Below are 13,929 nucleotides of genomic sequence, written 5' to 3'. Positions count from 1 at the left end.
TATATATATACCATTATTGATGGAGTTCCTCAAGGATACCTCTGAAGTATCCTTTTTTCCATCTCAAATCCGAGTTATATATATATATATATATATATATATATATATATATATATATATATATATATATATATATATATATATATATATAGTATATAACTTGGCAGTCTGCCTTAAATCCAGCTGGGACTTCACACAAGTTAAAACAAGCACTGATCGTTTTCTACACTGTAAAAAACGCACTGTGGAGTTGACAGTGCTTAACTGGCAGCTATTGACAAGTAACTTACTTGTGATTTTCCCACTACTGTGTTTTTATAATTTTTTTAACTGTAATATTTCAATGAATACACACTATTCTACTGGGAAATAGTTTACAGTAGGTTACAGCTCACAAACACAGAAAACTTCACAGGCGTTATTTTAGAGTGTACCAAAGCATCGTCTGTTTCTTTGAACAGTGTCTGCCGTGCAGAGTGAATGTGCATCGTCGTGGTTTGCTGTGTGTTTCAGACTGAAAAGTTGTCGTTGTTCAAAACCAAGAGAGTGATAGCTCCTTCAAAATAAAGAGACAAATGAGTCTCCAGCTAACGAAGAAGCAGTGAGTCGTTTAGCTTTCAGAACCTCCCTCTGGGTTTTCGTGGATGTTTGAATGTCCCTTTGGTGTTTGCGGTGTGCTGATTGGCTCTGCATGCATCCTCAGACACAGTCATATAGTTTTTTAATAAAGGGCGGGGGGAGCGGGAGGGGGTATGATTGATACAATCATCTGCGTTACGTCTCTTTTGGCATTTAAGTAAAGGTCACAGTTTGATCCATTTGTCTGAGGTTCCCGTTGAACAGTTTTAAAATGCATGAGGTTTGATTAATGTGGAGGATGAACACAACAGAAACAACCTGATTTGTAATCTCTAACTGAATGTTTGTGTCCGGTGTGCTCGGTTTGGTTTGACGCTCATACCGTCGACTTAAAGTTGACCCACGACGGACAATGAGGAAACATTCATAAGTCGGATTAAAGGACTTTACAAAGGTTGAAACGGTGATGGGCAAAATATGTTCGAGCTCAACAGAGACGAAGCGAAAGTAACACAAGATGGAGTCTAAAATAGAAACGACTTGTTTAAGCTGCTGCGTAAATCTACTGTAACCAGAGTCCAATGCAGCAGTTATCTGCGTGGTGGGATCAGATTGGAGGGTTTTTTTTGCATCTGCAGTCGGTTTGAAAAGGAAAACATTGATTGGTTTTGTTTCTTTCAAGTGTTGGAACAACCAGTTTGCGAATATTTCACATAATCAGTCACGTTGTTCTGCAAGTATGAACGTTTAGGGTGTAGTGTGGACAAGCTCATAGGGCAGTGGTTCTCAAACTGTGGGGCGCGACCCTCTAGTGGGGCACCGAGGTATTACAGGTGGGGCGCGGGGGGAAAATCGTATGGCAGCCCATTTTCACCACAAATAATTAGTACCCAAAAAACAATTAAAAATTTAGAACAAAAAAAAAATGTTTTTTTTTTTTCTTTTCGTTGACTTGGAAAAAAAAATTCCCGTTTCATTCCAGGAGGGAAATGAGAACTTTACTAAAATTGGACAATATGTGAATTGTACTTGTTTTGTTGTATGAACAATACATATTTACATTTAAATGAAGGTAATGTAAAACCAAAGTGATGAAATTGCTTAGATGTTTTTATTTCATTTTTGTCAACGAATAATACAAAATTTAAAAAAAAAGAAGAAAAAAAAAGTTCTTTAATTGTCCCCTTTTTTTGGTCCTCATTATTTGTATTTTTTTTTATTGTCCTCATTTTTATTTATTTTTTTGGTACTAATATTTTTTTTGGTGCTCATTTTTGTGTGTGTGTGTCAGAAATGGGCTTCCATAAGATGCAGATTTTTTTTTTTTAATTTCAAGGATCCTTTATTAATCCCACAGTGGGGATTATTCTCTGCATGTCACCATCCTTAGTAATGAAGGATCTTTGTGCTGCTGTGAAGCTCTGGGGCTTCAGTGCCTTGCTCAAGGACACTTCAACATTAAGCTATGGGGAGAAAACAGGGATCCAACCGGCTTCCTTGGTCATCTTTTTGCCAAGTATGAGTTATTTTTTGCACATATATAACTTTATTTGCATTGTTTAAACAAAGTGATTGCACATGTTATTAGTTTTTGTCAGATGGAGCAATCTGGTTTACTTGAAAGGGATTTACATTTACTTTAATCTATTAATTAAAAAAGGATGGACGAGTCTCAAAAAGTTTGAGAACCACAGCCATAGGGATGGATGATGAGTGATGAGGTGTTTTTGGAGAGAAGACTATTAGATCGTTGCGTCAGATGAAACCTGACGGTGTGTTTGTGTCGTGATGTCGTGAGCATGGCGGGACGTTTCTTCTTTTTAACGCTCACGTCGGCCACATCACCCGCCTTCCCTCTCACAAACGTCCCTCTCCCCCTTTTTTCCTCCACCTCTCCATCCTCCGTCCTTCGTCCTCTCCTCCCTCTCTCTCTCCGTCGTCGCCGCCGCTCTCGCGTCACAGCGCCGGCTTCAACCCCGCCGGCCCCCTCCCCACCCACAAGCCCATCGAGGTGAAGGGCCCCGGCGGCAAGGCCACCATCATCCACGCCCAGTACAACACGCCCATCAGCATGTACTCGCAGGACGCCATCATGGACGTCATCGCGGGGCAGACGCAGGGGAAGGGGCACGACGGCGGGTAAGAAACTCCTCCTCTTCCCCTCTTCCTCCTCGCATCCTTCCTCCTTTGCCTCCTTTTGCTTCTTACCGATGCTTCAAGCTTCTTCTACTTTCTCATCTTCCTCTTCAAATTGACATTTTACGTATGTCCGGCCAATTTTTCCTGGAAACGATTGGCCGACATTGAGGAATTTTGCAAAACACATAATTTATAGTTAATTTAAAGAAATATCAGTACTTTGTGTTGTGTTTTCAGAGAGTGTATTCTCCAACAAGATCATCTTCCTCCTTACTAAACACTCAAATTATGTTTAAATACTACTTATTTACTAATTTATCAACACGTCACACTTCCTTAACTTTAAAAATATCCAAGTTATTCCAGTCAGCACTTATGTTTTTCTTAAAAAACATATTTGCCAACAAAAATATTAGTTCGAGGTTGTCTTTCTTCCTCCCTTCCTCATTTCCCTCCTCTTCATCACCCCTTTTCTCAGTCTTTCGTTATATTTCGATGGTGGATGTTAACGTAGTTAATCCCAAACACTCACCTGTCCTTGCCTAGTCCTCCTTCTCCTCCTCCTCCTCTTCCTCCTCCTCCTCCTTTTCCTCTTCCTCCTCTTCCTCCTCCTTCTTATTGTCTTGGTGATTTCTGAAGGTTAGAAAGAAGAAAACAGTGATTGTACAAATGTTCCTGCAGCAGTTCTGGTTCATGTGATTGTTGGAGGGTTTTTGAAGCGGTTTCTTTGTGGTGCGTTCATGGTCGATGGTGCTGCTGCAGCGTTTGTGTTCATGTATTGAACGCGTGGTTTGAAGTATTTGAAGCATTCAGCGTCTCTGAGCAGCCACACATTCACACACAGGATGACAATGGCAAATGTTTTTCATAACCTCAGACATCAACGGTGTTAAATGGACATTTTCTAAACTTCAGATTAAATCTGCGGTTGAAGCGCTGTGAAGGCGGTGTGCATGTTAATAACAGCTCGCTGAGTGCAGTGTGTGCTACGCTAAGCTAACGCATCATATACACTCATCCATTAAAGACTTGCTGCACACCAGCTGCAGATTAGACTTTTAAACTCACGTACGTTTGAGTGAATTAAAAGAAAAGTCTTTATTCAGATTAAATTCAATATCTTTGATCTGTTGGGTTCATCCTTCGCATTAATCAAACCTCAGACAATTTTTTTTTTTTTTAGCAAACAACAAAAGAGAGAATGAAGTGAACAAAAGCCGGTTTTTGTCTCATAATAATACAAAATATAATTTAAAAGAAACACTAGAATTGGAAACCAGCCTAAAATAAGAAAGTAGATTTACTAAGTGTTTTAAATCAGGTTTTTCCAACATTTATTCATTCATTACTGAAGCATTACACAGCTCCTATTGTTGTTGTTGTTGCTGTGTGTGTTGTGCATTGTGTGTTGTGGCAATCATGGAGAAAAATACTGCTGTGTGTTGTTCTTCGTCTTCTCACAGAGACAATCAATGCAGTGCATGAAGCATCTCTCTCTCTCTCTCTCTCTCTCTCTCTCTCTCTCTCTCTCTCTCTCTCTCTCTCTCTCTCTCTCTCTCTCTCTCTCTCTCCACCGGGAGAACAAAAACTTGAAATTGCTCCGCACATCTACACACATTTACTTTTCTTTCTTCACGTTCTACTTTCACGTTGAGAGACGGCAGCAGAATTCAAAACTAAAACAGACAAAATAATAATAATTATAACTCACAGGGGAGAAGAAATTAAAAAATAATGAAACAGACGTAAAGAAATAAGTCAAACTGGTCACAAAGTGAATGCTCTGAGCTCCTTTTCTCCTTCTTTGAGCAGGTTACATCCGTTCATTCTGCCTAACAAACCTGGAGCTCTTCATCTCATTTGCATGCATCTTTTTATTAAGTCTCTTTATTTTCATCTTCTTTTCTTTCTCGTGCACCATCCGCATTTTTTTTATCATGAAGATGTTTTCTAGATTTGTGTGAAAAGGCAGCAGCCCCCCCCCCCCACAAAAAAATATAAACACTCCCCCTAAAAGTCCTGTCAGGCTGCAGCGTCTCGGTTAATGGCTTGGTTTGGTGTTGGTGTCGGGTGGTGTCGGGTGGTGTCGGTGGTGGTGGTGTTGGGGTGTTGCAGTCCTCTCCTGGTTAGAGATGCTCTCGTAGACAGCGCCTCCCCGGTCTATCAGGCCGTCCAGAGTGAGGAGAAGGACCGGCACCGGGACCTGGACCGGCACCAGGACCTGGACCCGGGCGACCGGGGCCAACGGGGCCGGCGCAGCGCTTCAGTCCACACGCAGTCCAAGTCCTTCCGGGTCCTGGCCCACATGACCGGCACCGAGTCCTGTGAGTTTCACTTCATTTAAAGTGTAAAGGTTCAGATAAATGTGCACCGTCACTGGAAAGTTTGAATCAGCTGTTGATCGTTTTCTTCTTCTATAATATTTAGATAGTTATAGATATGTAGATTATTTACTAAATGGAATATACTAAATAAACTAAACACACAAAATAAAATAAAATATAAGAACAGGGATGAAAGATATATGGAAAATAAATAAAAATAAATAAATAAAAAAAATTAAAAAATGTATGTATATATATGTGTATACATATATATATATATATACAGAATAAAATATATATACACAATATAATACAAATAGCTGTGCAGTGTGTATTGAGGAGATTAAATATTAAATAAAATAAATTTAAACAGAGTGTGCAAAATATGTTTTATATATATATATATATATATATATATATATATATATATATATATATATATATATATACATATATATATATATGTATATATATATATATACAAAAATAGAATACAATAACTGTGCAGTGTGTATTTAAGGACATTAATTAAGTTTACACAGAGTGTTAAGTATGTGTAGTGTATATGAAGTGTACTTATTTTAACGGAGGTATAAAAATAAAAAAAAGTATATTCCAGCCACGAAATGTGTTATTTGCATTTGAAATAGTTTTGTCCCCTAAAGAAGAAGAAATACATCATTTCAGCTTTAATTTAATACCTCAGGGTTGTACGACGGGGAGAAGACGGTTCAAACGCAGAGTTTGAATTTGTTCAAGTGAACATTAATTATTACTGAACCACATTATAACAATAATTAGTGTTTCTATTGAAGCTGCATCACTCGTTTGTGCACTTTAACCTGAGGACGCTCACTGACGTCTGCTCTCCACTTTGCTTCTGTCTGTTACAGTACAAAGGGAGGAGGAGGAGGAGGAGGAGGAGGAGGAGGAGGAGGAGGAGGAGGAGGAGGAGGAGGAGGAGGAGGAGGAGGAGGAGGCTCTGAGGAGGAGCAGGTAGGCAGCACAGCTCCAGTAGACAGCTGCTGACCCCTCCCCCCCACCGGCTGCTCACCTGTACACTCTGCCCCGCCCCCGAACACCTGCTCTCACTGCCCCTGTAGGTCACCTGTCTGAAACTGATCCTGAACATTCAGGTAAACTCCTCTTGGACCGCTTTTAGACTCTTATTTTGAAAAGCGGCCATCGTGGGAAGTACTGCTGCTGTATATCTACTACTTATTTCTCTAAACGTACTTTATAGTCCACAACATGTATCTGACAGCTTAGATACTTAAAATGTTGCACATAAAACTCAACAAAAGTTGTTTTAAGCACCAATATGTTCACGTTAATCAGGTGAAAATATAAAATATTGACTGATCAAGTATGATATTTAATTAAAATCCGCTTCAATCATTATTATAATATTGTTTGTACCTAAATATTACTTTAACTTGTCATACTTTAAGTACTTTTTGATTGAATTTTAGTATGTAATATTTAAATTTGACTGGGATTAGTTCCTTTAATAATATTCAGCACATTTCTTTATGATGATTGAATTAATCTGTCCTATTTAAATATCTATTGTCCTCATCTTAAACCACCAGTAGAAAAGAAATTAGTCAACATTAACAAATCATACAATGATTCAGATATTTGCAGGTTGATTTGTCAAGTCAGCAGATTCCTGGTAAGTTATTGATTAGTTATTAGTCTCGTGGAGGGAGCTGGTTCCTCCAGCAGGGGGCGCAGTGGGACCGACTAACACAAAGCTTGTGCTGTCTGTGAGATCACATGAACAGAGTCATTTTTATATCGATCAAACTCGGTATTGATTGATGAAAGAGAGCATGAGAGCAGTTTGTCCTGCTTGTGACCTGAGGACCAATAAGAAGAAGAGCACAATCCTCCATAACATTTACAGTCACATGAATAATAGATTTTCATCCCTTGATACACAAACTCTTCATCAGAGAGGTCTCGGTGTTCTTCTTCACGGCCTGAACCTCGGGATTGAAACTCAGTAATGAGACTCGATCAATTCATGTCAATTCCTCCAAGTGTCCAAACAAAAGATGTAAAAATATTCACAAATCTGATATAGTGAGTGAATACAGATAATAATAATAATAATAATAATAATAATAATAATAATAATAATAATAATAATAATAATAGTGAAAATAGCTAAAAAAGTGCAAATAGCAACAACAAAAAAATCTGTATTATAGTATTGTAACATTGTCTTATTATTGTAGCGTTATATATGTCATTATAGCATTATCTGTATTGTAGCATTATATTAATAATAATGTTGAGGTTTGGACTTACTTTTAACTGTAATTCTTTAGTTTTTTACAGTGTGGTATTTGTACTTTTATTTAGATAAAGAATCTTAATACTTTTCCACCATTACTGATATTCAGACAATCTTTTGGCATAAAATACGTAATTCTTTTTCCATTTTTTGACTGAAACTCCTTCCTAACAGGACAAGACTTTGTTTTATTGTGATTTTTGTTGCAGATTTTGATCTTTAGGTCCTAATCTTTCCAAAAAGGTGTCTTATTGATGCTCCAGGAGGCTTTTTGGGGGAATTTGGCTCATATCATGCTGGATGTTCATAGTTACCATCAAAATATCTTTTTAAAAATGTTTTTTTGCAGATATACATTTTTTTCCTAAGACTTTGCTGAACAAATACATACAATAAACACAAGTATTGGAATTAATTTGGGGTTCCTACAACGACTCAAACACAGGGAGAAAAGGAGGTCTGGAGACAAAAATTGGTTCCACAGTTTTCAACATCGTTTAGGAAACATTTCACAATGTAGAAAAATCTGCAGTCTGTCTTTACATTTGGACCAAATGTCTGGAGTTTCCGACTAAATAGGGATTTTTATTCCACGTCTCCTGTTGCTCTCTCAGCTTCTCCTCCCTGTGTCGTAGCCGCCGCCTTCTTCAAAGTGTTTGTGAACTAGAATCCGAGCCGACGGAGAATCAGACGCCGTCGTACGTCACAGCGCGGCGGTCCGCTCGCTCCCCCACAAAGCTTTTAACCCTCCACCCCTCCTCCATCCTGAGCACTGATGGATGGAGCTCTCTCCGCTCCGCACACTTATTTAATCATCCCTCCATTACGCACGATCGATCCGCCCCTCCCTCCTCCCGTCGGCCGGCGTTGGCCGTGCAGTGAATCAATGGGAGCGGAGGTCGAGCTTTTACCCGCCAGTGAAGAGACTGTGGTCGCTTCCCTTCTGTCTCTAAGTCATGCTGCAGGGAGCAGCCCAGACGTGACTCACAGAGCCATAAAACACAAAGAAATATCGGTTTTGAGTCGACGCCCACCTATGTACAGATTATTTATAATTTATAAAATACAAAAAAAACAATGTTTTCAGCTATTTTGGGTATTTTTTCACATTTATTCATTGTTCTATTATATTTTTTATTCATTTCAAAACAGCTGCACGTCCCCAACGTGGACGTCTAGTTCTTCACATCTTCCTCCACTTCTCATTCTGATGAGAAAACATCGTTTTTTTTAAAGGAACCTTTGTTTTTTTGGAAAAAAACAAAGCATACATTTTTTAACTTGAGCAATATCGAGCTTTTTGATTCGTGCATGAGACAATAACAGTTTTCAACAATCAGTTTCTCTCTCCATGCTTCAACTAATCTGATCTTTGACTAATTTGATCTAAACAGTGTGTGTGTGTGTGTGTGTGTGTGTGTGTGTGTGTGTGTGTCATTACATACTGTAAATGTTCAGCGTGTGCTGTATATATTATGATTGCAGCTCTTGCGTGTCTCTCTCACTGCTGCTGCTAACGCTTCCTGTGCTTTAGCCCCTCTGAGCATGCTGCAGCTTCTGCTGGCTCCGCCCCCTCCGCCCCGCAGCCTCTGAACCCTGCTTCACCTGGCCCCGCCCCTCAAAGGTAACCAATCAGCTGTGGGCTTTTTAAAATTTTTTATTTTATTGCGTTCACATGTGCGGACTCACAACGACATTATGAATCAACAAGTATTGTGTGTTCATGTTGGAGCTTAGAGCCACGGACAGGAAGTCAGAAAGTGTTTCACTAAAAAGATGAAAAGGAGATTTCAGTAACATTAAATTAAAAATGTTTAATATTTAACGGAATAATTTGGATTGAGGAATAAAAATTAGACAGAAAAATATATAAATTTATAAAATATCACAAAACTCTTACAAAGTAAAATAAAGTCAAAATTATTTTTACTTTATTTTAAACAAATGACACAATGTGCTGAGGATACAGCCATAAAGTGACATGTCTGTTTGCAGATATTGACCCTCTTGACTCTCCGTAGTTTTGTCTGCTGTCACATGATGTCGTGTTTTTTTGGTTTTGTGCTACTGGAGGATTTTGTGTTGTTCTGGGACTCACAGGATGTCATCGAAACGAGGCCCAAGTGTTTTTGATGTGTTTGTGTGTCGGCTCTTTTGATGGTGATGAGACCTGCGTGAGGCATATTTTGTCCTTATATCTCAGGCTTTTTGTTGGGACACAGCTGATGACTTGTTAGAGGCTGAGAAACATAACCAACACAATCTTTAAAAAAAAAAAAAAAAAGGCAGCTGTGGATAGAAAACAGCCTGATGCATCTGCAGCAGCAGCCGTAGGCGGTGACCCCGTGGTGACCTTTTGGGATGCAGATCATCACGGTGACCTCTGCTTGTTGTTGTCTCTGCACCTGCAGCCTGAAGCGACAGTCGGCCGCTGCTCACGGCGTCCAGCACCGAGTCTCCAGGTAGCGACACCTGCAGGGATCCAGCGCCCGAGTCCATATGCTGCCAGCTTGTTTTTCATTTTTTAATTTCACTTCACGCCGCCTCTTCTATACGTAACACAACATCTGCCATCCAGCGGAGGCTTCTTCATCTAAAACTTCTTCGCAGGACCGAGAGTGAAACTCAAGGCCTCAGTTTGCTTCACGCGAGCTCGTCGTGTTCTCGACGTCCTCGAAGTCTTTTACGCCATTTTAGACCTTAGTCTGGGAAAATACTCGATTCTGCTTCTTAAGCTCAATAAACCTTTTTGAAAACCGTGCGCAAAAGTCCTCCTGCGCCAATTTTAAGTCCCAGCATGCCCCGTTCAGCCAATCTTTTGGCTTAAAATATGTAATATTTCTCTATTTTTGAACCGAACAACACAGTTTTTTGACTGAAACTCCTTCCTAACAGACCAAGACTTTGTTTTATTGTGATTTCTGTTGCAGATTCTGATTCTTTAGGTCCTAATCTTTCCAAAAAGGTGTCTTATTGACGCTCTAGGAGGCTTTTTTGGGGAATCTGGCTCATATCATGCTGGATGTTCATAGTTATTATCAAAACATCTTTTAAAGTGATTTTTTTTCGCAGATAAACATTTTTTTCCACAACTTTAGGGGACAGAGGGATACACAATACCAGTTCAGAGTTATAGAGAGTTAGAAAATCCAACAAACACTTCGTTTGAAGCCGACTGAGGCCTTTATTTTTAAAACAGATGACCCTCAAGGATCACTTTTTAACTGTCAAGTAACAACTTCATCGGTTCATCAGCTGAATAACACGCTGAATCTCTTCTAACTAACAGATTTGCTGATTTGCAGGTCAAACAATGAAACATGTAGATTAAATATGAACCACATTTATATACGACGGCAACAGAAGTTTTATGTATCTGAGACAACTTCTGACCTGCAAATTAACAAATCGGTGCCTGACATCTGGAGGGTCAGGTAAGTATTTTTGCTAATTATGTTAAATGTTTAAACTACAACTTGGGCTCTTTAATTAGTTTGAAGTTTCAGGAGGCTCAAAACCCACTGCTCACAAAATCACGACCATTAATACACAATTTTTCATCCCTCTCCAGCCAATATGGTCAGCCTCCTGCCATGCATCAGGGCCAACAAGCCCCGCCTCCGCAGCAGTACCAGCCAATCCCGCAGCAGTATCAGCAGCCAATCCCACAGCAGCAGTATCAGCAGCCAATCCCACAGCAGCAGTATCAGCAGCCAATCCCGCTGCAGTACCAGCAGCCAATCCCGCAGCAGTACCAGCAGCCCCCTACGCAACAGGCCCCGCCCACTCAGCAGAGCTCCATTCAGATCCCTCTTGGCTCCGCCCCTCCCAAGGTGGTCAGCACCGCTTGCATCTACCCATCGCAGCCAGGTGAGAGCACCTGGGAAACAGTTATTGTTGAGGTTGCACTTCATTGAAAGCTCTCACCCAAATCATTTTCTCTCTGCCCTCCAGCTTCGGCTCCACCTCCTGCCTCACTTCAGCCCCGCCCTCCAGCCGCTGGCTCGGCCCCGCCCCCGGGCGGCCCCGCCTCCTCCAACCGGCCCCCCTGGGTGTCCGACACCAACTTCGCCGACAAGTTCGACCCCAGCAAGATGACGACCACCATGAAGATGCAGCCGCTGCCCCAGGGCGCCCCTCCCCCTCCGGCGTACATCCCCAACCCGGCTCACTCTGCACCTGCCGCTCATAGCCCCGCCCCCATGACGGCAAGCCCCGCCCCGTTTGCACCTGTGGCAAGGGGCGTGGCCCAACGGGCGGAGAGGGTCGCCGCCGGCAGCCGCACGCCTCTGTGTGGGTCCTGTAACAGCGTCATCAGGTAAATTATACAGAATATGTATATGATCTTAATTCTAATCACTGTGGGAAAACGAGTGAGAACATCATACAATGTCGCCTCCAACTGAGCCCGGTGTTCCCAGGGGCCCCTTCCTGGTGGCCCTCGGCCGGTCCTGGCACCCCGAGGAGTTTCACTGCCACTATTGCCACATGTCGCTGGCCGACGTCAGCTTCGTGGAGGAGCAGAACAACGTCTACTGCGAGAACTGCTACGAGGAGTTCTTCGCTCCGTCCTGCGCCCGATGCAGCACCAAGATCATGGGGGTGAGACGCTCCACCTTCACAACCGTAGACCTGCAGAGCGATCTGCGATCAGTTGACAGTAATGAAAGTAATATATGACTTGTAGCAGATAGATAGATAGATAGATAGATAGATAGATAGATAGATAGATAGATAGATAGATAGATAGATAGATATGTACTTTATTAATCCCTAACGGGAAATTTGTTGTTATAGTAGTAGCGCCACACACTTTACAGACACACAATGGAGTAAACTAAATGAGCTAAACACACAAAATAAAATAATAAAATAAAATAATGTAATGTATATATATATATATATATATATATATATATATATATATATATATATATATATATATATATATATATATACACACACACACACACACACACACACAATGGAATAAAAACAATACCTGCAGTGTATTAAGAAAATTAAATTAAATGTAAACAAATATAAAAAAAATAGAAGAACAGGGATAACAGATATATACAAAATAAAAAATAAAATATATGTGTATATATATAAAATATATATACAATAAAATATATATATATACAATAGAATACAAATAGCTGTGCAGTGTGTATTGAATAGATGAAATGTAAACAGAGTGTGTAAAATGTGCAAAATATGTAAAATATATATAAACAATGGAATACAAATAACTGCAGTATATTAAGGGAATTAGATGAAATGTAAACAGAGTGTGCAATGGTTAAAAAATGATTCAAACATGATGAGAAACTGAAATGGCCCTTAAAATACAATACAAATAAAACACAGGCTAAAGTCCACGTTCACACACACACACACACACACACACACACACACTATGCTAACGCTCGACACGTCGTGTCGTGTGTTACAGGAAGTGATGCACGCCCTGCGGCAGACGTGGCACACCACCTGCTTCGTCTGCGCGGCCTGCGGCAAAGCCTTCGGGAACAGCCTCTTCCACATGGAGGACGGAGAGCCGTACTGCGAGAAAGGTACAGCGCCGTTCGCCGCGCTCCGACGTCGGAGTAAAACCGCTCAGATTGTATTTTTTTATGTCTTGTGGTCTCTCTGTTTTCAGATTACATCTCACTCTTCAGCACTAAGTGTCACGGCTGCGACTTCCCCGTTGAAGCGGGCGATAAGTTCATCGAGGCTCTGGGTCAAACCTGGCACGACACCTGCTTCGTCTGTGCGGTGAGAGCGAGAAACCAACACAAAGTCCTCCTTAAAATGAGTCAGAGCTTCGTCTCTCTCGTCCCGCTGAAGGATTTATGAAGGCAGATAGTTTTGGTTTTATTTCTCCAGGTTTTGAGAAATTAGTTTCTGCTTCCACATCAGTATGATGGAGGTGGGTGGAGTTAGGTTTGTAGCACTCACAGCTTTGGAAATATTGACATCATTCAGCATATTTTTACAGAAACAGTGTCTTTGTTGATAATCCACAGGTATCACGAGAGGTTTTTATTTATTTAATTTTTTATTTAAACCTTTATTTAACCAGGAAAGGCCCATCGAGGTTAAAAATCTCTTTTTAAAGAGTTTTTATTTTGATCTTTCTGCTGAAGAAAAAGTCCAGAAAGAAATGAATTTGCACAACTTTGCAATATTTCACTCACTTTACCCTTCACCTGTCACTTTCACACAATCAATAACTTCATTCCGTGCACTTTACTTTACTTGTTATTATTTATTTTTTTACTTTACTTGTTGCATTTTTACTTATTTACTTGTTTTATCTAAATTTTTATACTTTTATTTTGTATTATTATTATCTGTATATATATATATATATATACAGATAATAATATATATATATATATGTATATTTTATATATATATTTATATATATTTTTATATATAAAATATATATGTATATATATTTTTTTTTTATATAGTTAAGTGTTCATTGTTGTTGTTGTTAAATGTTGTGCACCTTCCACAGGGACATATTCCTTGTTTGTGTAAACTCACTATGCAATAAATGGATCTGATTCTGGT

General features: G+C 40.0%; 2 protein-coding genes across 6 annotated transcripts in view; both read left to right on the top strand.

The window, feature by feature from the left end:
- LOC137779546 (LIM domain-binding protein 3-like) overlaps positions 1-13,929 on the top strand; it is a 39,607-nt gene that overhangs the window by 22,695 nt on the left and 2,983 nt on the right. Inside the window, exons 6-12 of one of the 5 annotated variants that reach the window (XM_068567430.1) lie at positions 8,879-8,968; positions 9,756-9,806; positions 10,916-11,214; positions 11,299-11,662; positions 11,766-11,946; positions 12,803-12,923; positions 13,010-13,125. In XM_068567430.1, coding sequence (XP_068423531.1) covers positions 8,879-8,968; positions 9,756-9,806; positions 10,916-11,214; positions 11,299-11,662; positions 11,766-11,946; positions 12,803-12,923; positions 13,010-13,125 — 1,222 coding nt within the window. Of the gene's footprint in view, positions 1-2,541; positions 2,719-8,878; positions 8,969-9,755; positions 9,807-10,915; positions 11,215-11,298; positions 11,663-11,765; positions 11,947-12,802; positions 12,924-13,009; positions 13,126-13,929 lie in introns of all 5 variants that reach the window. The other 4 variants (XM_068567434.1, XM_068567433.1, XM_068567432.1 and 1 more) reach the window with 4 other exon arrangements.
- LOC137779750 (uncharacterized) lies at positions 4,763-6,425 on the top strand. Its single transcript, XM_068567928.1, has 2 exons — positions 4,763-5,042; positions 5,936-6,425. The coding sequence occupies exons 1-2, from the start codon at positions 4,763-4,765 to the stop codon at positions 6,040-6,042; spliced, it is 387 nt and encodes a 128-aa protein (XP_068424029.1). The 3' UTR covers positions 6,043-6,425.

The sequence above is a fragment of the Clinocottus analis genome, unplaced genomic scaffold, assembly GCF_023055335.1.
Source record: "Clinocottus analis isolate CAN_PGR_092001 unplaced genomic scaffold, fCliAna1.0.p SCAF_8, whole genome shotgun sequence".
In the NCBI taxonomy this organism is placed as follows: domain Eukaryota; kingdom Metazoa; phylum Chordata; class Actinopteri; order Perciformes; family Cottidae; genus Clinocottus; species Clinocottus analis.
Note: the sequence above shows the minus strand (reverse complement) of the source record. Positions and strands in the feature narration are given on the sequence as shown.